The sequence below is a fragment of the Diadema antillarum genome, unplaced genomic scaffold (assembly GCF_040938485.1).
Source record: "Diadema antillarum isolate AM-2024a unplaced genomic scaffold, OU_Dant_1.0 seq00001779_RagTag, whole genome shotgun sequence".
Taxonomy (NCBI): Eukaryota; Metazoa; Echinodermata; class Echinoidea; order Diadematoida; family Diadematidae; genus Diadema; species Diadema antillarum.
The window spans coordinates 2727-28826 of NW_027272458.1; the positions used below are offsets into that span (position 1 = coordinate 2727).

The following is a 26100-nucleotide window of genomic DNA, read 5'->3' on the forward strand; positions in this document are numbered from 1 at the left end:
GCTTAGAACCAACACTTGCTTTCGGGCGAAAGCTCGGTGGTTTAGTGGAGATGACGCCTGTCCGGTGATCAGGAGGTCGTAGGTTCGAATCCTGCTCGAGTATGTACGCCCATGATTTTTTATCATGGCTACTACTAAAACACTGATCAATTCAGTGCTTATTTACGTCGATGTAGGGCAATTTGTCAATCAACAAATCAATTATTCCAATAAAAAAACACTTGGCGAAACTTGGAGAAAAAAAAACAAAATTCCACAGTAACAGATCATTAAAATTATGGCAAATTTCACATTTCTCCTCCTCCCATCCCCCCTCCTCCATGGGAACTCTACAACAATGTCTGATGTCATGATAGTGCAAGTATGTCAACATAATATATTTGGTATACCACAGAACTGGATTATTTAAGTACTTCTGAGAATGAGACCTCATTCTACTTACAGGCATGGAGACACATGCATATTTGAAGAGTTTTATTTGCAAAATGGTCTAAGCGCCATTTTTAAACATTTCACAGTAAGTCCATCATCAGATAGAGCAAAATTAAAGGGATTGTATAGTTTTGGTTGAGACCTAATTTCAGGTTTCTAGCATTTTTTTGTTTTTGTGAGATAATGAGAAACCTCTTATGAAATATAAAAGAGCATGTAATTCTATGAGGAATTCAATGTTTATTTGATGAAAATTGGTTTTGAAATGGCTGAGATATCCAAAAAAGAGCGCTTCTAATAAAGTGTGGGACCCACACTTTATTACGGTTGCTTTGTTTTACTTTGTTTTTGGATGTTTCAGTCATTCCAAACCCGATTTTCATCAAATAAACTTTGTATTCCTCTTAAAATGGTATGCTCTGTACTATATCATAAGCGTTTTCTTGGTATCTCGCAAAAAGTTAAAAGCCCAATTCTCATCTCCACCAATACTGTACCATCCCTTTAAACCTTCCCAGTAATACCTCACTTGTAACATAACAAGGGATATTCTAGAAGTTATGATTAAAAATTTCCTAAATGGATTTAGCTCATTTTGCGACAAAACTCTTCATTTGCTTAAAATTTCTCAAGAATAATTCAAGAAACTTAGTCCTTTCGTCAAAATAAGAAAAACTAAAATAAGGATTGAACAATTCCATTTTCTTGACAACCTTCTACTAAGTAACTGTAATGTCACATTCTGTCATAAAGTTTTAATCTAGAGAAGGGGGGGGGGGAGGGAAAGAGGGGTAGATAGAGGGTGGGGGGGGGGATATCAAGCCAAGCTATTATATCAGTACAGAGATGTAATGTGTCATGTACACATTGAAATGATTCCTTTTGTAAATTACTGTTGTACGTGGAGTTAACATATAAAGCAAAATCTACATTACTTTAAACTGTGTCTTTCAATGCAGAAATACAAATAACTCACTTTTTCACATTCCTCATTAGAATGATGACAACTACAACAAAAAATATAAAATGTATACATTATTATGTAATTCAAATATAAATATACATACATTGTAGATATGTACATGTACATACAAATATCACTAAACACACAACTATTAGCACCGTGGTATTTCTAGTCATAGTCGGTAAAAGAACCTGAGACTGAACAAATAGGGTCACGTGACCTGTCTCTCTGAGCGTGCTTCATGTAAGAGACCATTCCATTCTATATTGAGGGGGTGCTATCTCAGTTCATATATAATACAAAACACACATGGCACACACAACACAAAACCTACCCACTGGGATAGCACCAATGGAACGGGCAGAGCCCACTCACCTGTGGGGATGTTCTGTTCAAGGGTGGAGGGGTGGGACTGTTTGACGCTGCACTGGCATTGTAGTTGACACCCCTCGGGAAGAGTGGATTCTGCTGCTGAGTAACAGGAGGCGTGGGCGGGAGGTTGTACTCTTCTGGAGGTTCGCGCACTGAAAGTGAAAGTGGTTCGAGATCGAATAGGAGTGAAAGTCGGTTGAGAGGAAAAAAGCCCATGCTGCCCTACTTTGGCAAAAGGAAGCAAGTGACAAAAGTGACATTTCTCGTAAAAGAACAAAATGTGTCTGTCATTTACACTGACGTCAACGAACTATCATGATGTCTTATCTAACATATCTCTTAGTAGGATGAGTGTTTCTGCATGAAATTTCGCCTGGAAGAAGAGCTCATTATGTGAATTGTGAAAACATTCTATAACTCAAATTCGATTGGTATGTCACTTGCTTCCTTTTGCCAAAGTAGGGCAGCATACAATTGTAGCTACTTCGACACAATGCAATGAGCATTACTGTGACAAAAACTAAACTGTGTAGCACAAAGGAGCACATTACTCATCGCATACCTTTGTCTCACTTCCATGGTTTATATCGCCTTTGAAAGCTCTACACTGGTGCCGACTTCAATATGCCAGATCGTGAATAGCACCATTTAAAACTGTGGTGGCTGTACTTTAGCAAAGTGCCGAACACAGCCATGTAGTCTGTATGGTGATGTTGACGTGGCGAGTTTGAAGAATTGTGCTGGGAACTTCCAAGAGTTTTCTTTAGAACAAATATCGCCATGCTAATAAATCTATAAAATGCTTTAATTTGACACTGCTGTTCATATGATACAGTGAGGTTGAAAAATATTGGAATAAAGTTGTGAGGGATTATCATCGCAGACAGTATGCGTATGTATTTTTGAAAAATCACAATGTCATTTATATATGCTTTTATTTCCAATACAAAGGTAACACAAATACAAAGCAAACCTTGTAGAAATCATAGGTGAATACATGAATTTGTAAGCAATGCAAATCATAAGGTTTTTTTTTTTTTTTTTAATACAATAAGTGGTGCCAACCTTCAGACTGCACTGCAGTATTCTGATGGCTGAAAAAGCATATTTTTGGTGGAAATCAGTATTTCTACTCCTTTTGCCATACACATATACATTGTAATAAAATTATAAAAAAAAACACCACATTATTTTCCATGAAAGCTTCAGCATTTTGGACAAAATACAGAAGCAAAAAAAGTAATTTTTTTTTTAGCATCACTGTGCAATAAATACATAATGTATAAATGAACAGAGACAATGTATACTTAGCATTGGTAAGAAAAAGTGAATATATGTACAGGTGTATGTATACACTGTATATCTACAGGTGTATGTACACTGTATATCTACAGGTGTATGTACACATTGTATATCTACAGGTGAATGTATACATGGTATACCTACAGGTGTATGTACACAGTATATCTACAGGTGTATGCATACACTATATCTACAGGTGTATGTACACGGTATATCTACAGGTGTATGTATACACTATATCTACAGGTGTATGTACACGGTATATCTACAGGTGTATGTATACACTGTACACTGTATATCTACATGTGTAAATATACACGGCATATCTACAGGTGTATGTGTATCAAATTTTCTTGCCAAACCTGTGCCAGATCTGGTCTGCTGATGCGAAGCGTGGTGCGGCGGTGGTGGGGGAGGCACGGCGCCCAGGCCCTGCCCCCTCGCGGGAGGAACGGCGTACTCCCTGTCGGAATCATCTGATGATGGAGGAGGAGGAGGAGGAGGAGGATGACATGGAGGGGAAATGAGAGAAAAAAGAATGACATTAAAATGGAAGGTAACTCCAAAACAGTCCATAATATTCTATTAAGCATCAGGTGGATTCCTTTTATGCGTTCCTATTTCTTTCTTTATCACTTTACTATCTTTGTTTCTGTTTTGCTTTGTACTCTTTTGTGCTAAAAATAAAAACAAACTAAAAGCAGCCAGTGAATTTATATACTTAATAAATACTGCAGACAACATAATGCAAAGAGAAGCATAATCAATTTTTTAATATTATTCTTCAGCTCTTCCTCTCCCTCTCTGATTTTCAATAAATATAGATTTATATAAATTTATAGGACCTTTGCAATACAAATGCATGGTGGCATGTGTTGACTTAAATACCCTGATTATCACCTAGGCAACCAATTTTTGTAGTAATTTTTCCACTACTTTCCCCGTCCAATCTTCCTATCCAATATTCTGAATGGGTCACCTGTCAATTACTGAGCACTACATTATCAATACAATTAACAAAGAGAGAGAGAGAGAGAGAGAGATATTGGACGTCACTATACCCAAACTGAGCATAGCCCGCATGTTTTCAAGACATATAGTTTGATAGAGAGAAGGCATTGACTTTATTACTAATGCCAACTTGAACATAAAGTGAAAATTGTACTTAAAAATAATGCTCTAACAAGCTGTCCATTGACACACTACACAGGGCACAACGGGAGTCAAAAATCTGTTTTTTTGGCGTGAAACTGGATCAACACCATTCCACCATGCTAAATAACAAACTGTACTTATGTACTAATTTATACCACTTGATAGATGCTAGCGGTTATTGTCTCAGACAAAGAAATTAACTGGCAACATTCCACATTAATATCACATGCACGGCATGACATGCAAACTCCTTTAACAACTTTAAAACTGAAACAAATTAAGAGAGCAAAACAAGAATAAAGGTGGAGTAGCATATGACATGCCAAAATAAATCTTTGATCAATGTACAATGTACAAGGTTGACTTTCAACTACATAACAGCGCAGGGGAAAATTTATCCTTGTGCTCACATTCAGGGATATGTGATCCAATGAGCTACTAAATAATGCATGAACATTTTGGGAGACAATCGATTGTGGTTTAATACTGAAATTGCTTTATGACTTTTGTAAATTTCCTCCCCTACTTTAAAATCAGGCTGTTACTCTTCTGCTCGTGTGCACAATATCTTTCTATTTGTTGGCATCAACTTGATCCCTGAGTGAAGTTTTGCTTCAAATCAAAACTGTGTTGAAATGCTTGAAATCAAATAAATGGGCAAATGTAATATTGTGATAGGCTAGGAGTGTTATGCCAGCATCTACAAGGGGGGCAGGAGGGATAGAATATAACTGATAATCAATCCCACATTTTGGTGTAAATACTCAACCCTGCCCAAGTCAAATCTAGACTAGTATGGAAAAGTTTGTTGGCCTACGCATGTGAAATATGCCTCTTGAACAAAGTCACATTTCAAGCGCGTTCTCAGTGCGGGTGGGACAACTGAAAATAACAAAACCGAAATGGTGTCTCCTTTGGGAGTATAGTCCCACTCCACACAGATGTTATCAAAGAGATGGCGATTTCACTTCTGATTGACACCACCTACCAGGAATATTTGATATTTCCTGGAAACTCCCATTTAGCCCAGTTGAGGTGCAATAAACGGCGATAGAAAAAGAGTTTTGTGGAGGACGGCATCACAGGTTTGGCACGAAACCAAAATTATGCAGGCAATTTGGACAATGGTATGCCAGCTCGTAGGAATAGACCCATCTCCCCCACGTAAAGAATATACGAAAAAAACATTTATTTACAGCAAATGAATGATGGTGCTGTCTGCATTTTTTTTTATATACACTTGTAATTCCCCACAAAGTAGTTTGGAAAGAGATGATGATAACTTCTAAATACACCTTAAATATGTATGTGGAATGCGCAAAAAAAAAACATGAAAAAGAGAAAAAAAGGATAGGCCTATAAAAAATAAAAAGCATCGTACAATGTGCCTCTTTGTTAGACTAAATGAATTAAAAATGGACATGGATTAATATGGGAACAGGCAAGCATGCTGGTACAACAGTCAGCTAGTTACTGCTGACAACATTACATCACATGAAAACAATTCAAAGCCATAAAAAGCAAAGGAAATAAAAATAATCAAGAGGAGAGAAAGAGATACAAATCAATTCTGTTAATATATAGGGGGGAAAAGCAATGGTTAGCATGAAGTTACTTTATATGCCACATGACTTCATAAGTTGCCAGAGCTGAAATCATAAGCATTAAGGAATGACAATTAATTACATGCACATTAACAGCAGGATAAGGAGGAAATAAAAGACAAGAACCAACAGCTGAAATGCTTAAGAACAAAGTCTGGACAGAACATTTTTTTGTTTTCCACTGAACATAACATGTTGTTAAAATGGATACAGAACAAGGGAAATTTCACAAACAATCGCATGTAAATGAATCTTCTGATGTTCGGGAGAGTAATTTATAACAGAAAATAATAATGTTAATAAATAGAAAATGAGTGGGGGGAAAATATAACAAACTTTTCATTCTTAAGCAGAAAAATAAATAATGATGACAATAAAGATCTTTTGTGTTGGCAATGAAGTTTGATGAGATTGGAAGAATTCAGAGTTCGAAGGTACTGACATAGGTTGAGAGAGAGAGAGAGAGAGAGAGAGTGAGGGGAGGATGAGTGTGAAGAGGGGAGAAGATGATTGTGAAGGGAGGGGAAGATAAGTGTGGAGGGAGGGCAAGATAAGTGAAAGGGAAGGGAAGATGGGTGTGAAGGGAGGAAAGATGAGTGTGAAGAGAAGGGATGATGGGTGTGAAGGGAGGGGAAGTTGGATGTGAAGGGAGGGGGGAAATGGGTGTGAAGGGAGGGGAAGATGGGTGTGAAGAGAGGGGAAGATGGATGTGAAGGGAGGGCAAGATGGATGTGAAAGGAGGGGAAGATGGGAGTGAAGGGAGGGGAAGATGAGTGTGAAGAGAGGGGAAGATGAGTGTGAAAGGAGGGAAAGATGAGTATGAAAGGAGGGAAAGATGAGTGTAAAGGGAGGGGAAGATGGGTGTGAAGGGAGGGGAAGATTAGTGTGAAAGGAGGGGAAGATGAGTGTGAAAGGAGGGGAAGATGAGTGTGAAGAGAGGGGAAGATAAGTGTGGAGGGAGGGCAAGATGAGTGTAAAGGGAAGGGAAGATGGGTGTGAAGGGAGGAAAGATGAGTGTGAAGGGAGGAAAGATGAGTGTGAAGAGAAGGGATGATGGGTGTGAAGGGAGGGGAAGATGGATGTGAAGGGAGGGGGCGATGGATGTGAAGGGAGGGGATGATGGATGTGAAGGGAGGGGGGAAATGGGTGTGAAGGGAGGGGAAGATGGGTGTGAAGATAGGGGAAGATGGATGTGAAGGGAGGGCAAGATGGATGTGAAAGGAGGGGAAGATGGGAGTGAAGGGAGGGGAAGATGGATGTGAAGAGAAGGGACGATGGGTGTGAAGGGAGGGGAAGATGGGTGTGAAGGGAGGGGAAAATGGATGTGAAAGGAGGGGAAGATGAGTGTGAAGAGAGGGGAAGATAAGTGTGGAGGGAGGGCAAGATGAGTGTAAAGGGAAGGGAAGATGGGTGTGAAGGGAGGTAAGATGAGTGTGAAGAGAAGGGATGATGGGTGTGAAGGGAGGGAAAGATGGATGTGAAGGGAGTGGAAGATGAGTGTGAAGGGAGGGCAAGATGGATGTGAAGGGAGGGGAAGATGGGTGTGAAGGGAGGGGAAGATGAGTGTGAAGGGAGGGGAAGATGGGTGTGAAGGGAGGGGAGAATGGATGTGAAAGGAGGGGAAGATGAGTGTGAAGAGAGGGGAAGATGAGTGTGAAGGGAGGGCAAGATGGATGTGAAGGGAGGGGGAGATGGGTGTGAAGGGAGGGGAAGATGGGTGTGAAGAGAAGGGATGATGGGTGTGAAGGGAGGGGAAGATGGATGTGAAGGGAGTGGAAGATGGGTGTGAAGAATGGAGATGTAATATCTGTAGATGGATAGGGGAGGCGGAAGAATTGAGCAAGACTTGGAGAAGACATCAGAAAAGAAATCTAGGAAGGAGAAAGGTGGAGAAAGAAGTGAAGAGAGATAACCTTTCATGGTTTGAATTTCTACCATGGAAAATACACTGTACAAATCACTCTCCCCTCCCCCCCCCCCCCAAAAAAAAAAGATCTGTCAACCAAAGAAGAACCAGAGAGGATATACAACTCTCATTGTCATGGTAACATAATAAACAAAGGTATACTCCCAATCAAAATATACTGTGAGCTGTCAGTGGTTAGTATCATGATACATGAAGTTGTTTTGAGAACAAAGCAACAGGGATATGATTGGGAAAGAAGCAAGCAGTAGCAAAATGGGCAAAGCTGAAAACAAAATGCTTAATCGAAAAACTCTCCATAACGGGCTATGTCAAATCAAATCACAGGTCAAGGGTCATAGAAACAAAAAGTTTTGCAACACGTTGATGCAAAATCATAAATCAGAAAGCCATCAAATGATGAGGGACATCAAAACATTTTAAGGTCAAAACTGGATGCAAAAATCATAAGTTCAGTACAAACATAAATTTTGAGAAAAATAGAAATTGAGTGATATATGAATAAAATTTGAATTTGACCGCATGAAATGTCTATGGGTGAGTGACCAATGGACCACATGCTTTATGTGTAACATCCACTGGGAGTACGAATTGACAGCACATGCACTTTGGGTGCATACGTTGCAGTTTTGGGCAGTGGGCATGCTTCTTGAGGAGAGACGGAGAGATAGATACCGTGTGAACCAGCTTGCTGCGACAGCAGATGGACGTTTTGATAGGTGCTGTCTGGCTGCCTACACATGGACGCGCCGGCCGGGCCGTAGCCCTGGCTGGGGTACATGTGCAGCGGGGGCAGGCCGTGACCTTTGCCCTGGTGCTTGCTGGTCACGTGACTACCCGTACAGAAGGGCTGGCCCGAGAGTGTGGTTACAGGGGGCAAGGCTTGCTTAAGCTGAGGAGAAAGGATGAGGCTAGAGGATGAAAAATTGGGGGCTTGTCCGGAAGATGACGTAGATGTTGATGATGATAACGGGGGTGGCAAGAGAGGGCGCTGGTTCTCATAGACAGGTGTGGACGATGCCACATAGTCTTCGGGGAGAACTGCCGGCCCGCTTGGGCTGAAAAACAATTGTATGTTATCTGATCCGAGTGCCATGCCTTGTGCATCCGTGCTGTCGGAGTCCGCAAAGAACGACGTGCCGGGGTTGGTGCTATCGCTGACGGAGCGGCGGAAAGGATTGCCTGGCTTGTGTGGCGCCCTCGCTGCCTCCTCGCGTAGTTTCGCCATGGACTCTGCATCGGCGAGCTGGTCATACAGGAGGTTGGATGTGGCTACCTGGGGGGTAGCCGGAGCAGTGGCCGGCCCCGACTGGACACTGGTCGGGAGTGGGTGTGGCCCGGGACCAGAAGAGTGGCCTAAAGCACCATGGTCAATAAAGCCCGGCTGATTTATGGCAACTGTCAGGAAGACATTAAACATAGATGTGCGTCTAAATATACTGACAGCGGTTTGAAGAATGACCAAAAGGAGAAAAGAGGGGGGAAAAAAAGCTTGACAAGAGAAACCTGAACTCAATCACTACTTAATTGTAGGCAGGGATGTCTTCTTCATTAACATTTACACATTTTGTCTCTACCAATTTTATACTGTACAATAATGACTGGAAGAGAGGAGATGTACCAGCAATTGTTTAAAAGGCTGAGTATGCACATTACATGCATAACACGTTTGAAAATTCCTGTGTATGCACAATCTATTTCCTTCAAAGGTAATGTTCTGTGATGCTAAAAACACCTTTTATTATCTGCTCTCAGAAGAAAAGCATTTATCAATATTTTTCTTAAATATTGGTCTAATTTTCTTCTTCAGAGATGCTTTTGGCATCTTTTAGTCTTAGTCAGTAAAAAACTGCCTTAAAAAAAATACAGATGCTGCACATCAAAACCTACTTTTGTGATTAAATGACCTGAAGAGCCAACACTCATCACGAATGAAAGCAAGATATTATTCAGAAGGGTGAAGGTTCAGATGTGAATGTCTTCAAGTTGTCTCCCTCAATTTGCCTCCCCCTGAAATTCACACCTGAACCTTCACCCCTCTGAATAAGATCTTGCTTTCATTTTAATTATATGCCTCGTCTGCCTTGAACTATTTAACATAACAATGTCGAAATTTCGGAGCTGTGGTATTGGAGTCCCACTGGTTTCTTTTTTCTGACATGTTTGTTAATTTACAGATCAGCAGTTGCGATCTTTAAGAAATATCATTTGTAGAGGCAGACGAATTGGAGAAATTTACACCTGTAGACATCATGAACATACTAAATATCTTTAGATATTGATAAAGCAGGAACCTTAACTCTAAGCCCACCCTTTGGACTTCAACAACACTTTTCAACGAAGGTTTCGGACATGTTTTTAGAACGTTTCATAATCTTCTTCTTCATTAAATGTAAAAGCCAGAACACTTGAGAGTATGCCAACTCAGTGGTGGAAATGGCAAGTATAGGCACTTGTTTTGAAAGTCAGCAAATACTTAGGATAAGTCTTTCGGTAGTAGAAAGGTGAAACTGTTTCAGTGGACATGTACACATAAAGGATGATGTGTGAAGTGATAAGGAAGTATAACACTGCACTCTGGTGTAAAGTCAGAACATTAATGTATTAAAGGAGAGAGGGAAAGTGTTGGAACTTTGGGGAGGAAAGGTTATGGATGAAGACAAGGAATGGCTGAGTGAGAACAGACCTGAAAGTTCTACAGTTTCAGCAAGGTGATAAAACATTTTCATAGTAATTGTAAGCGCTCCTCTACATAACCAGGAAAGGAAGAAACACAAACAAAACAAAAAGAAAAGAAGGAGAAAAAGGTGAAGTATCAAATTTCATTATTTGACTTTCAATAGGAAAATTTGATACTTTGGGACAGCAAGAAGATGGGTACACGTTGGCTGGTACAAAAAGTGAGAAAAAAAAAATAACCAAGAAAAACATATTTTATGAATGGAAGGTATATCATTATAGGAAGCAGAGAGCCGTCACCTTTCACACATCAAAATTGGGAGAGATTCCATAGATCAGTCGCAAAAAATGTCTTTTTTAAACAACTGCATTTCACAACAGAAAATAATTCCAATTTCATGGATGCCTTTTTCTATTCTTGTTATTTTGATACTATTAGAAAGAGATGTCAGTTTTCTTAGCACCTCCTGCAGAATCAAAGAGACCTGGCAGAGCTCTGGAAATAAGTATTTCTCACTCAAGGGTAATGTCATTTCTTTTCTATTTCTTTTTAAGTTTCTGTTTTCTGTTTCTCTCTTAAATCTAAGATGAATGAATTCAATGTAGCAATAAACCTTTTATATGAGACAAGGACAGGATAACAGAAAGTAGAAAAAGTTGGTATTCACATCCAGTGCATGACAAACAATTGGCATCAAAATCTTGCTGAATATATAAAGGATTATTCCATTCACCACGTCTAATTGCAATATAAACGCCACTTTTGAAGGATTAGTTCATACCACAGGCACGGTCAAAAGTTTGTGCAATACGGCAACCTTTCCCTTCAACATGGCTGATTATAAGGAATTTACTAAAACTGAAGAATGGATTTGGGAAAAGGAAGCTGTTACTTTTCATCTTGTTTCTCTACCACAATGTTCTGTTTGGGAAAAAAAGAAAGAAAGATGAACCTACACTATATCCAAAAGTATAACATATCCCGCAGACAGACATTGCTATGTGAACACAGCAAAATAAGAGCAATGAATAGGTGGCTTAAACACGACAGCCATTATGACACTAAGAACTTCAAGAGTTTGTGAGCACCTTTATGCTGTCATACGTATAGCTTTAACTACACATCTACGATAGTGTTGTTCTCATTGAAAAAAAAAACATTACAATCTGAATCATGAATAGGGTCACATCTTTTTGATTCATCGTTCTCACTGACATTAAAAAGGGAAAAAAAAAATCTAAAATTTTTGAGTTGCCATTATCAGTGAAGAGCTGACCTCATGTTATGAATGGCATGCTTACTAGTCGACTTTACAAGGCCAATTAAATGTGACCGTGCATCACAAAACAAATAAAGAGTCGCACGCACTGATTTTGAGTGAGAGATGAAAATAGGTGAAATAGGTCAACCTAGCCAATCTTGACTTTTTCACAAATTTCTGAAAGATCGCATCTTCTTCTATATTATACTAAAGTTTGGGATCATCAAACGAAAAGGAAATTGGGCTTTTAACAGTTTTTCTGGAACACTTTTTGGTAGAATGGTGTGATTAGGTGTTTCTCAAAGAGTCCTCTTTTCATTTCTTATAAACATTGTCCATGCTCATCACTTTCAACTCCAATAACTTTAGAAGGGATGACGCTACTGCTTTAAAAGTTGGCAGTGATCATCAACAGAATGTGTTAATAAAGCATGCACAATTTCAGCTTAATCTGATGATCCCTTCATTGTTGTTGCTCTGGTGGTGCTCATCCTGTTCATTTGTTCCATTCATTGCGCAGCCAGCACAGCTTGGTAAAGATTAAATGCTTGAATAGACCCTGTTCTTCAGAGCCTCTTTTCTCAGTTCACACTTATCTAGAGTGTGTACTTTCTTTCCAATATTTAGAGAGGTTAGGAGAGTCAATTTGGATCGAGTTATATATCATTTTAAAGCTTGGAGTCTGCTCTTTCAGAATCTGGCCTTAACTAAAAATCGATGTCGGACAACTTTTTGTTGGTTTTGTGGTGCAGGGTCATAAATATTCTGCAGCACGCCATAGCTGGTACAAATTGCAAGGAACAACATGTGCGGTGCATTCAGGGATGTACATTTCGAAATTTTCTGTGGTCACCGTTCTTACTGCACAAATTTGCATCTTCATGTAAAAAAAGCACACAAAGTACACACTGCAGTTTATATCGTGACCCAAATCTTGCGAAATTATGCATTACCAACAGGTATTTCTTTTCTCACTGTGAAAATGTCAAAATATGGGTCCGATCCTGATCCCAATAGCGCATTATTTTGAATGCAAGGAGAACAGCACCCTGGTCGCCTGAATAGCAGCATTTATGCTTGTGAAGTACCATAGACGAAACACCACTTTCTTTATGTTTCCATCTGGAACATATTTCTCTCATTCATCCATTATTCATGTTTTCTAGGATCGTAAAAGACTAGTATACATTTCCGGAAACTGAGGGAAAGCGATTCCTTTCTGTACATTTGGAAACACTTCAGATGCTTGTATAGATTCGCACAACGAAGGGCAAGGTCTAACCATACACCCACACACATACACAAGCACAATAAAAATATATACACATCTATACAAATATATGCCACAATTAGGTGACCTAGATGTCAATTTTGCTGGGCCCGCCACAGTGGTTACTGATCACAAATTCAGTCACACATAATGGTCTTACAAGTCCTACTTTGTAAGATACAACCCTGTATTACATACCCGAAATATAGGCCACGTGTACGCAATAAGACTTCAGTACCTTAGGTTTCAGTTAATTTCATTATTATACCAAGTAAACTTTAGAACTGAAGAAGTGTGTACAGTGGGTGGAGCTTGTATTGCAAGCTCCATTCATGTTGTTTTAAGATTTTGCCATTAAACTTTAAAGGACAAGTTCATCTTCATAGACATGTGGAATGAGTGAATGCAGCAATATTATTAGAACACATCAGTGAAAGTTTGGGGGAAATCGGACAATCTGTTCACAAGTTATGAATTTTTCAAGTGTCTGCGTGGTCACTGCTGGATGAGAAGACTACTAGAGTGTATGATGTCACATGCGTACAACAATATCAGGAAAATATAAAGAGAAAATCACATATTTTCAGTTTTTGAAAAAAAGTGCACATTTCCTCAACTCGTCACTGACGTATTTAAAGGGTAAAATTATTCCCCCTGCCTTCTGAAAGAGGCAAGTCATGTGTTCTTTTATTATGCAAGAAAAGTGAAAATACATTGAATTTTCTTTGTTTTCTTTATATCGTTGTACACATTGTAGTAATCTGTAGCTGTAGTAATCTTCTCATCCAGCAGTGACTGAGCAGAAACTTCAAAAAAATCACAACTTTTGAACGGGTTGTCCAATTTTCCTCAAACTCTCACTGATGTGTTCTACTAATATCACTGCCACATGTCCATGAAGGTGGACTTGTCCTTTAAATACTGTGCTTTGCTCCCCAACTGGCACGTAAGCTGGAGTGGTTTCTTTGCAGATTGGCACAGATATCTGGAAACTAATTTTCAAATAACAGAGATTACCTAATCCCCCTAATCCCTGTTGTGTCACCATGGTCTTCCTGTTAGACTGAGACACATTGCTACACCTGAGTAGGCTTGCTAACCTTGGAACTACGTCAGGTTAGGATAGACTTATAGTGAATACTGATGAAAAATGCCGAAGCTTGGCAAGTTTAAGTGCGAGGCACAAAAAGAGTTGATGTCACTTTAGCTCGAAATATACAGCAAAGACAACAAGAACACCAAAACGTGAACACTGTGTGCATTGGCAAATCTCACAAATGAACGTCCAAAATTTCTTCAAGAAACCCTGTAGAGTACTAGACAGATGTTTCATTGTTTACAATGTTGCTTCAAGATCAGAATACCACACCTGCAATGCAAACTGATTGTCTAATTTCCCTTCATTGAAGTATATGAACACAAATTATTCAGCGTATATGAGTAATAGCTGTGACTGAATAATCGGTATTCATTTACATCAATGAAGGCGAATTTGCCACTCAGCTAGAATAAGAAACAACTTGACAATAGAATCAATGATTTGAATACCTGTATTCTCGTATGATGACATCTCCTCTTCCGGACCATTCTCCGCATTGCCGTCGTCAAGGTAACGACGGGGAGGAAGAACGGGAGTGGGGGAGGTCGGGTCGTTGCCGTTGCTCTGATGTGGGTGGTGGTGCACGGAGGACCGCGGCGAGCTGTTTGGCGAGTGCCCGGGTGAGGAGAAGGGGGAGGGGCGGGGCGGAAGACCAGGCACAGCCCCACCGACCCCGCCCTTCTTGGGTGTGGCATAGACAGGATCACCGGGGTTGTAGGGTGGAATTGAGGGGACCTGTGATACCACAGAACGGGTGAGGACACATTATTGTCTAAACACTCCCATAAGAATTTATGTTACATTGTAACTACAATGTAGGAAGAAGAGTGGAAAGGAATATATCATCACTGGGGCGACAAGACCTCGTATCTACAACATGTCAAATGTTCAGGAGAGCCAAAAAACATGGCGGCCAAAGCACTGTGGCAAATGGGATAGCCTTTCCTTTGACATGCCGTGGTGGCTTCATTTTTGGAGTGAGACATTTGGGATTTGGACAGGACATCACTTAACCCATTATTTGACCATTAATCCAAAAAAGTCATTTTTACCAAAATTGCAAATAACCCGTTCTATTTCAGAAATAGACTTTCTACATTAGTCTAAAAAATTAGACTGATTTTGCTAAAAATAGGTGCTCAAAAAATGGGAAAATCAGTCTACAAATGATCGAAATTTTAAATCTTAATCTGAAATTGTGGTGCAAGGTTCGGCATAAACAAAATGGAATTAACAAATCTATCCTTGATTTCTTTCAGAATTGCATCAGTCATAGCTGGATATGTCAATGTTGGTCTTCTGCCAAACCTGCTGAGCTGTCAAGGTTCGGTTTTTGACGAACCTGCCAAGCTGGCCAGGTTCGGCTTTTGACGAACCTGTCGAGCTGCTAAGGTTCGGCTTTTGACGAACCTGCCGAGCTGCACAGGTTCGGCTTTTGACAAACCTGCCAAACTGGCAAGGTTCGGCTCTAGACGAACCTGCCAAGCTGCTAAGGTTCGGCTTTTGACGAACCTGCCGAGCTGCCAGGGTTTGGCTTTTGACGAACCTGCCGAGCTGCCCAGGTTCGGCTTTTGACAAACCTGCCGAGCTGCCAGGGTTCGGCTTTAGACGAACCTGCCGAGCTGCCCAGGTTCGGCTTTTGACGAACCTGCCGAGCTGCCAAGGTTCGGCTTTTGACGAACCTGCCGAGCTGCCAAGGTTCGGCTTTTGACGAACCTGCCAATCTGTACAGGTTCGGCTTTTGACGAACCTGCCGAGCTGGCAAGGTTCGGCTTTTGACGAACCTGCCGAGCTGCCAGGGTTCGGCTTTTGACAAACCTGCCGAGCTGCCCAGGTTCGGCTTTTGACGAACCTGCCGAGCTGCCAGGGTTCGGCTTTTGACGAACCTGCCGAGCTGCCAAGGTTCGGCTTTTGACGAACCTGCCCAGCTGCTAAGGTTCGGCTATTGACAAACCTGCCGAGCTGCCAGGGTTCGGCTTTTGATGAACCTGCCGAGCTGCCCAGGTTCGACTTTTGATAAACCTGCCGAGCTGCCAGGGTTCGGCTTTTGACGAACCTGCCGAGCTGCCCAGGTTCGGCTTTTGACGAACCTGCCGAGCTGCCAAGGTTCGGCTTTTGACGAACCTGCCGAGCTGCCAAGGTTCGGCTTTTGACGAACCTGCCAATCTGTACAGGTTCGGCTTTTGACGAACCTGCCGAGCTGGCAAGGTTCGGCTTTTGATGAACCTGCCGAGCTGCCAGGATTCGGCTTTTGACAAACCTGCCGAGCTGCTAAGGTTCGGCTTTTGACGAACCTGCCGAGCTGCCAAGGTTCGGCTTTTGACGAACCTGCCAATCTGTACAGGTTCGGCTTTTGACGAACCTGCTGAGCTGGCAAGGTTCGGCTTTTGACGAACCTGCCGAGCTGGCAAGGTTCGGCTTTTGACGAACCTGCAGAGCTGGCAAGGTTTGGCTTTTGACGCACCTGCCGAGCTGCCAAGGTTCGGCTTTTGACGAACCTGCCGAGCTGCACAGGTTTGGCTTTTGACGAACCTGCTGAGCTGGCAAGGTTCGGCTTTTGACGAACCTGCCGAGCTGCCATGGTTCGGCTTTTGACGAACCTGCCAGCGGCTGCACAGGTTCGGCTTTTGACGAACCTGCCGAGTTGCACAGCTTTTGACGAACCTGCCGAGCTGCCGGGGTTCGGCTTTTGACGAACCTGCCGAGCTCCCAAGGTTCGGCTTTTGACGAACCTGCCGAGCTGCCCAGGTTCGGCTTTTGACGAACTGCCGAGCTGCTCAGGTTTGGCTTTTGACGAACCTGCCAAGCTTCCATGGTTCGTCTTTTGATGAACCTGCCCAGCTGCCCCGGGTTTGGCTTTTGATGAATGTGCTGAGCTGCTCAGGTTTGGCTTTTGACAAACTTGCCTAGATGCACAGGTTTGGATTTTGCTGAACCTTCCCAGCTTTGTGTGAGAGGCGTCGTCAGCAAAGAAAATGAAACAAAAATTTTTGCGAAGAATTGTAATGTATAGTTTGCATAAAAATAGTAATAGGTGTTCAGACATATTAACGTGGGATATGCTACACTTATAATTGTTTGAAAGGAATCCTATACCAATATAGAAAAAAATATGAAATTGCATGTAATTTAATAGTTTTCAAATCAGAGAACAGCCATGCCTGTGATACATATACTATACTCACTTCATTTGTATGAATCAATTTGTATGATCAATTGTATAAAAGACTACTCAATTCAGCAAGAAATAGGCCAACTACTTGCTCTATATTTCGATGTCTTTCAGAAATGGTCTTAATTAATTGTTGAAAAAAATGTTATTGATGGAGACATAAGGGCTCATAATATTCTCTTTCACACACAGATGCAGTCTACATGGCTGCATTAAGCATGCAGTGTAACTGAAGCTTCTAATATGTGGAGCAACATACACTAAATAAATAGACTTTTCAAATTTACCGTGTCAAGCGATAGGCACACTTCAATTGATTTCCAGTGCAAAAGGAGTACTGAGAAAATTGAATCCATGATTGTTAAGAAAAGAAGAGTGTTGAACTGTATTTTTTTTTAGTTTGTTTAAAGTGGCCTCAGAAAGTGGTGAAGTTATTCTCTGTGGATAACATTACTCAACACTGAAATAGAAAAAGGTACTCAAAAGTTTTTAACCAAGTTAGGATAATTAACTCTTGCTTGCAGGTCCATATGCAGTATGCAGGGTCAAAAATTAACTGTGGCCCATTAGCCTGGTTTTAGGTTGATTAATTGTGGACCATCAATTTAAAAGAAAAAAGTTATCTGTTGTCCCCAAAGCAAGCAACTATCATAGAAAATAGATTGTTTTGTTGGTCTTATTTTGGGCCAGTACTCATTTCCTTTTTTGGCCACCAAAATTTCAGGCTAAACCATCTTAGACACCTGTTACACACAAACACACACACACACACAGTCACACACACACACACAAACAAAAACACAAACAATAACAAAGAACACACAAAACAATGCGATATTAATTTTGGGCTGCCCCCCCCCCAAAAAAAAAAAATAAATAAACAAACAAACAAAAACAAAAACAAAACAAATATTATTGAATACATACATCTAGTTCAAATGTATTTAGAGCACCATTTCAACCCCCCCCCCCCCCCCCCCAAAAAAAAAGGGGGGGCAGAAGAATATACAATTTAAGGATACTTCTCTCCCTGGTACAGCTTGGCAGGCCAGTAAAATGTAATTATACACATATGAAAATATGGGGCTGAGTGCAGTAATTTAGGCAAGCCCTGAGCTGATGTTATTCTACTTACAGAGTATCTAGCTTCCAAAACATATTATGTGACAAACAGTTTATTTACAAGCCAAGGAAATTTGAATCCCACACTGTTAACTTAAGTCTGTTAGCACTTTTTGTCCATACTTCATGTATAGCTTCCATGATCATTTGACACAAATGATGTCCACATCACATTGAGCCATTTCTACTAATGTTCCTGAGGAGCAGTGGTACTGCTGCTGCTAGCTGTAAGCACATTCATCTATGGCAATAGCAGAAGCATTCTCATCCAGTGCACACAGGAGTACATTACTAATTGTAATTGTATGTATCCATATGCCTATTTATGTTGAATTTCACGGAGATGAATGCCATTCTGAATCCTGCAGAGTGCTGTTGAAGTCTTAGTGCTGTTGTTACTTCTGTCTGGTGACATGACCCTATAAGGAAGAAACAAAAATTTAAAAACTTAAACACAAACTCTTGGGACAGTATAACACACAGATAGTAAGGTGTTTCCTGTTTAGCTGCAGCACAGAGGTGTTTGTTTTCTTAAGCTTTGTTTGACTTTTCAAATCTCCTGTTTGGTGACCACACATGTACTTCTTAAACTGCCTACATTGTCCACACCTCTTTAGAGGGCCAAGTTTATGCAGAATTAGGATTAAATGCCTCTTGACTATTATATGGGGAGTATACGTGCTGTGATCGCATAGGAAGCACACCAGTAGTGTGAACTGTCTGACCTCACACTGGATTGTAAAAGGCTCATTATTACAGTCATGTAGTATAGCACTTATTTCATCCGATTGTATTGTCGATAGGGTACTTGAGCTACAAATTGTAGCGATAATAGTATAAAATGCCAAGTATATTTTCAAATAATTGAGGATGAACCATTCCTGTCATCCCTAGCATGTACATTGTATGAACTATTCAGACAAATTTTCATAATAAATCTGTACTCTCATTTTCGAGGATGTAAAGATAGATTTTCACATACTTCAACACCTTTATCTTTCTCCTCTCTTGAGTTATCTTCTTTGTTGCTCATATGAGGCCTCTTCAAATTTTACCTTCTTTCTGGAATCTTTATCAATGTACATTGTACTCGGTCATGTATCATTTTCTATCTCTAAACTGCAGTGTGATTACTACATGATGATCAGGGCCTATCTGTAAACGTTACCCTTCAAAGTACATTTAAAGACCCGTCAAGTCTTCTACTACATTTTTTTTTCTTTAAATGTTGTGTAAGTTTCAATGTACCTACAACTGTATATATCTTTTTACTTTATACTGTATAACAATGAATTGGGATATTTCATTTTCACACACCAGTCCATTGCTCTTTCTTATTGCCTTATTGAATTTAACATTGTTACATTTTGGAAGAAACAATACACATATTTTTCAGTATCAATATTGTAATTGTCTGCCTAAATTTTGCTCGACAACAATTTTGGTTCCTTTGATCTCAACAGAATAGAATTGCATCACATTTTTTGAATGGGAGGCAGGAAGTGCACATACATAAAGGTTTGCATATGACAAAGGGATGTCAAATGAGCTGACTTATTATTATTCCTTCCAAAATTGAACAGTATTATAATATTTTGAAATTGCTTTGTGTTTATTGCCAGATATTATAACCATGACAGTAATTGGTTATCTGTTGTTAAAAGGAATCTATACATTGTGATGTAGGCAATCAGCCATCGTATGGAGACAGGGATTAAATGCATTTCCTTTCAACATAGACTTATTTTTTAAAATAGTTGAAAGTACTTGCTGAATGTGATTACTACTAAAAACTACAAAGAATGGAACTGTCCGAGTGCAAGACCTCTTTTAAGACCAGTATGCATCATGCGGAATAGCAGTAATTACTTTAATAATGCCTACTTTTTGCTTTGATGCAAATGAAAAACTTACCTTTAACACCTAGGAATACTTTCAGCAGGATATTGATGGTAAGAATTGAATCATAGCTGTGTTGTCCAATATCTAAAAGTCAAATTCTTTTGTTGCTCATGAAGGATAACACCAGTCACATGTGTCTTGAGGAGTTCTGTATCATTGATACCCTGTAAAAAAAAAGAAGACACATAGAAGGGAAAATATTCATTTTGTTTTTCATGCAAGAAACATTTTCTCAATTTGTGAACTAATTCTTGATATACCATGTATATGTCAGCAAATTTGGTTAACTAATTATCATAATAAAGTTGTTTGACACTTATAACAATCATGCATGTCATGAATATCAAGAAATGAACTTCGTTTCAAAAGTTTGTATGAAGCAAAAGTCTAGAGTTTGTTGACAAGGCTGGTGACAGACTTTCTCAAAATGCTTCTTGTAGCTGCATGTATTTTACATAGATGTGACTGCTGAGTACTGTTTTTTAGGGCATTTAATCCTTATCATCATATATCTGTTGGGTGATCAGCTTGCAGATTTTATTTACAGTAGTGTTGTCGGCCCACTTTTATCAGCATGAATGGGTGTCTTTCCATCCTAAATGTGTGTCATGCAGTCACAATCCATGTTTAGCTGTATGAACATTCAAATGGTTGAAATATATCACATTCGGACCTTTATCAATAACATTGTTTATAAAGAACAATGACTCGTCCAGCTCTAGCTAGCTGATAGTCAAGTTCAGTGTCCTGTTATCAACAACTGGCTAAGCAGTCCAATATACACTGAGAAATATAAAAGCCCCAACCTGTTAAAGAACAAGTTCGGATCACCTTCATAGACATGTGGGTTGAGTGAATGCAGCAATATATAGTATATATATATATAACATACTTTATTTCAATTGCAAATTAAAGCATGTGATGAATATTCCTAGGATACTACCTGCCCACAGGCAGGTAAGTACAAGGAAAGAAATACAGTGGACCCGGTCCATCACACCAAAATTGACAGTTACACAAATATATACATGTATACAAGTACATTTACACACAAACATGATACATGAACAGCTGTTTCAGGACGAAAAGAAAAAAAAAACCCGCTAAAATGAGCTTATATCAGCATAAATTTAACCTAAGAAAACACACACACACACACACACACACACACAAATTGAACAGTTCAATGAGAGTTTGAGAAAAGTCTAACAATCCATTCAAAAGTTATCAATTTTTGAAGTTACAGCTTAGTCATAGCTGGATGAAAAGACTACTTTAGCTTGTGATGTCACATGTGTACGATATAATTTAAAGAAAGTATAAAGAAAATTCAACATATTTTTACTTTTCTTGCATAACAAAAGAACACTTCACTTTTCTCTTTCAGAAGGCAGGGGGAATAATATTACCCTTATATCGGTGACAAGTCAAAGAAATGTGCACTTTATTCAAAAAGTAAAGTTTTGTGAAATTCTCTATTCATTTTGCTTATAGTATCATTCTACACATATGACATTATACACTATAGTAGTCTTCTCATCCAGCAGTGATTTTGAACGGAGTGTTGGATTTTCCCCAAACTTTCACTTTTTTGTATAATGTGTTCTACTAATATTGTTGCAATCACTCAATCCACATGTATTAAAGGTTGACTTGTCTGTTAGGATCAAAGACACAAGCTGCAAGCTGCCTATCTGGTGTGATACCAACTCTTCTGGCCACTAGCTTCCCAGAAAATGCAGTGGTTGGAGTTACCTGCTCAATCTTGTTTATGTACACACTGATCAGGGAGGTGGAAAATGCTCTCATGCCCTTCACTGGTGGTCAATGGAATGTGGCACAGGGAGGCAAGCAAACAAACAACAACCACCACAGGGCTGTGAACTCACTGGCTCCCTGGCCACAATCATACTTTCATGATATCCCCCCCCCGCCCCCCCCCCCCCACACTGTATGGTCTGCCAATACACTGAATATCAACTGCATGCAAAGATGCCAGCGTTTCTTACTGCATGGCTCTGAGTGAATTCTCCTACCAAGGTGGAACTGCAGTAGGAGGGGTGAGGAAGGGCCACAAGGCAGGAGTTTGCTCCCCCACGATACAGGTTAGGGAGCTTTTTACTTTAGGATTACAAATTGACAAATTGTGCCGTTAAAAGTAAAGGAGCTGGCTGATATGGTGTTTGAATTCGCATTTGGTGTTTTATTTTGCAACGCGCGATGCTCTCGCCGCGACATTTTATGACTTTTTTCTTTCAAATATCGCGCAACTTTTGAGACCAAATTTGTCACTCCCGGCCATATCGTTTTGAAGCCATGCCCCTTTTGAAAAAAATTTGTCGACCCAAAAATTGCTCAAAAACGTGATTTTATGTACAAATCCAATGTAAATTGTGTTTTTGCAATTAATTCATTATATATAAAAATAGATATTTTTACTTTCAGTGGCTGATAATGATTCATTAAAGCTTGATTATGCTTTAAAAAGTTTCTGCGACAAATTTTGACGACAAAAAACAACTAAAACAAAAAGTAAAAAACAAAGAAATACATAAGAAATTCTATGAACAATAAAATACATAAGAAAAATTACGAAGCTGCATTTTTTCTTCAATATTATTGTTGAGGATAATGAAAAAATATGTTTACCAAAAATTAGAAGTTTTGGAGCTTTACTTTTGGATTTATAGGCAAAAAAATATTTTTGCTTAAATAAGCATTAAGTTAATATAAAATACATAAATTAAATTTTGAAAAATCTAACTATACAATCTTTTAGATTATTGGCCTCTACCTTAGTGCAAATTTTCGCGAGGATCGCGCAATCCACAACCGAGATCTGAAGGGGGGGGGGGGGGGGAGGCCAAAAAAGTTCGTCCCTCAAATAACCCAGTGGGATTAGGGTTAAACCCTAATCCTAGACACCAAGTGCATACTTTGAATGTACTTGTATATATGCAATCACCCACTGACACAAAGCACTGCATCCTTTAATTGCACAAACTGCTTCTTAGAAGGTTAGGAGGTAGATAAACTATTAAAGATGATTGAAGGCTTCTTCAACTCAAAGAGATATATTACCTCCTTGTTCTGCTACAAAGACCACATAAAACACAGAAAGGTGATTGGCCTTGACCACTGTCTTATCCCCAGTAGATAACCAGCCAGTAGGTATATTCATCACATCAGCTCAGTATCTTTTCTCTGTAACTGCCATTTCATCTACTTTTTCCCCTTATCATTCTGAGATACTTAGTTATTCTAAAGTCAAAGACAATCATTTGCAGGAAGATGTTAGACCCCAAATTGTGTACTTCTCCCCACTCCTCACTTCCCTCCTACACTTAATGTCCTTGCACTACCCTATGACCCACTGGTTTATTTGGAAAGCACTCAGTCCCCACTGACCTGTTCTACCCACTTCTACGTGCCCCTTTGTTTCAGGCTACTGACCAGCACATTCCATTGTGTTGACAACCACTACAGCAGAGCAGAGAGTTCATTGATAAAATCTCATGACCATATCAATTTAATTCCATTTCAATTTTTCTTATTGAAAATCAGACATAGTCAAAGTACAATTTGTAATGAATGACATAAAGCAAATGAATATGAGCCCCCATGAAACAGAGCTTATGACCATGGTGCTCTAAGGATATTGTAGGAAGGGAGTGAGGAGTGGGGGAAAAATACACAAGTTTCAATGCATAGATGTAATTTAATTAACTTAATTAGAATTGCTCTGTTATGGATATCTCAGCCATTTCAAAACCAATTTTCATCAAATAAATGTTGAATTCCTCATGGAATTACATGCTCTTTCATATTTCATAAGAGGTTTCTTATTATCTCACCAAAACATGTTAGACCCTGAAATTAGGTCTCAACCAAAACTATACGATCCCTTTAAAATGCATGTGAATTGAGAGAAAGTAGCAATATTATAAGTACAATACATCAATGCACGTTTGATGAAAGTCTGACTACTGTATCTGTTCAAAAGTTATGAGTTTGTGAAGTTTCAATGCTTCCATGGCAGGATAAGAAGACTAAAACATCTTGTGATGTCACGTATGTGTACAACAAAATAAAGAAAATATAAAGAAAAATCAACATACAATTGTATTTTTCACTTTGCAGCATTATGTATATGACAAGAACAATTGACTTGTCTCATTCAGAAGGCCGGGGAATAATATTACTCTAAACATACATCAGTACCAGTTAAGGGAATCCTTTGTACTTTCTTCTCAAAATGAAATTTTGTGGAATTCTCTTAATAGAAATGTTTTCTCTTTACATATGTGACATCACAGACTGTAGTAATTTTCATCAGGTAGTGACTGTACAGAAATTTTTAAAAATTGCTAACAAATTGAACAGATTGTATGATTTTCCTCAAAACTATTATTGATTTTCCTCAAACTGTCAATGTGCTCTTCTGATAGCGCTCTATTTTCTCACATACTCCACTTGTCACATGAAAATGGACTTGTTCTTTTATCTGATTTCAGACGTTTTACTCTAAACAAAACACTGTTCTTCAGATTTTGAATGCATTGATATTTTTGCGGTACTAACATTATTTTTCTGCATTTTGGATTATTTGAATTTGTCCCACAAATGCTTTCACACCCCTTTTGGTACACACTATGCAGACTGTGCTACAAAAAGGGAAACCCAAACTGCAAGTTAATTCTTTGTGGAAAGGAAAAAAATTCATGAAATATGATGTTGCACATCAATATAAATTTCATATTATATTTGGGAAATAACATGGCATGGTATAAAAAGATGTAAACACCATGATGATGGAAGATGATGGACATAGACCTTGAGGGATTGTGATTATGTGACAGTTTTACCATCAAGCAGTAGACCGAGTTACCATTTACTGGTACACAGATGAAATGTATAATAGTTTCCTGAAATTCACTTACATTTGGCTTTCATTGTGCATCATCATTGCATTCTCAAGCTCTTTCCTTTTTGGTCTGGTTCATTTCCTTGTCTAGTGTCTTCTCCAGGACAATACATTTCTGGCATTTTGAAGAAATCTCAAGTCTGCATGAAATGAAAACTGATGAAGTTAGAATATCAATTACACCAAACTCTAAATCTGAAATTTTTTATGCATGATCAAATCACCACTCCCCATCAAAGTACTGCAGTGCACAAAATTACATGCATTAGAATATAGGGATATTAAAAAGCAAGTGTGCATAGGTTAAATTAACCAGAACACACATTCAAATCCCACCAGTAATTGAATGACAGCTACATGTACACTGTAGATGTTTCCAAATGTACCCCTTGATTAAGAAATTGAAAATTATATGTTTGAAAGACAAAATAAAATGACTTCACAGGTCTACAAAAACTTTCTGAAGCACTCTCAATTTATTTTATTATATTTTCAAGTGTCACTTAGAATATACAACCGAAATGCCTCACAACAGTCACAATTGTGTGGATGCCTGAATCATCAATTGTGATGTCATTAATTCATATAGCACCATATCTGAAAATAAGAAAGAATCCAATTGAACATTACATTTTCAATGATTTTATAGAGCTGCGATTAGCTAATACGAGGTAATGAGATATATCTGCATTTTTAATTGTGACACTATAAAGAATATGGATAGGTTTTCTATGTATCATGTATTCCCAAATAATTCATTAACACTTGTTGAAAAATAAACATGTTGAGCCTTCTCTGTTGGTGCAAAAACTCCCCATGATTGGCAAGTATGTTTGCATAAAACTTACCTTTTTCACTCTTACTTGCCAGAAGAACTTTGACGATGATTTGTAGAATTCAGCTCGGCCAAGAGTAGG

At 39.2% G+C, this 26100-nt stretch overlaps 1 protein-coding gene across 2 annotated transcripts in view; it reads right to left on the minus strand.

Moving 5' to 3' along the window:
• Positions 1–1681: 1681 nt before the first annotated feature.
• The window catches only part of LOC139712264 (E3 ubiquitin-protein ligase CBL-B-like), a 66458-nt gene continuing 42039 nt past the window's right edge, over positions 1682–26100 (minus strand). The window contains exons 7-10 of one of the 2 annotated variants that reach the window (XM_071624103.1): positions 14513–14798; positions 8429–9151; positions 3433–3546; positions 1682–1920 (exon numbers count right to left, since the gene is read on the minus strand). In XM_071624103.1, the coding sequence (XP_071480204.1) occupies positions 1727–1920; positions 3433–3546; positions 8429–9151; positions 14513–14798 (1317 nt within the window). In that variant the 3' untranslated portion in view covers positions 1682–1726. The remainder of the gene's footprint in view (positions 1921–3432; positions 3547–8428; positions 9152–14512; positions 14799–26100) is intronic. The other variant, XM_071624104.1, reaches the window with a different exon arrangement.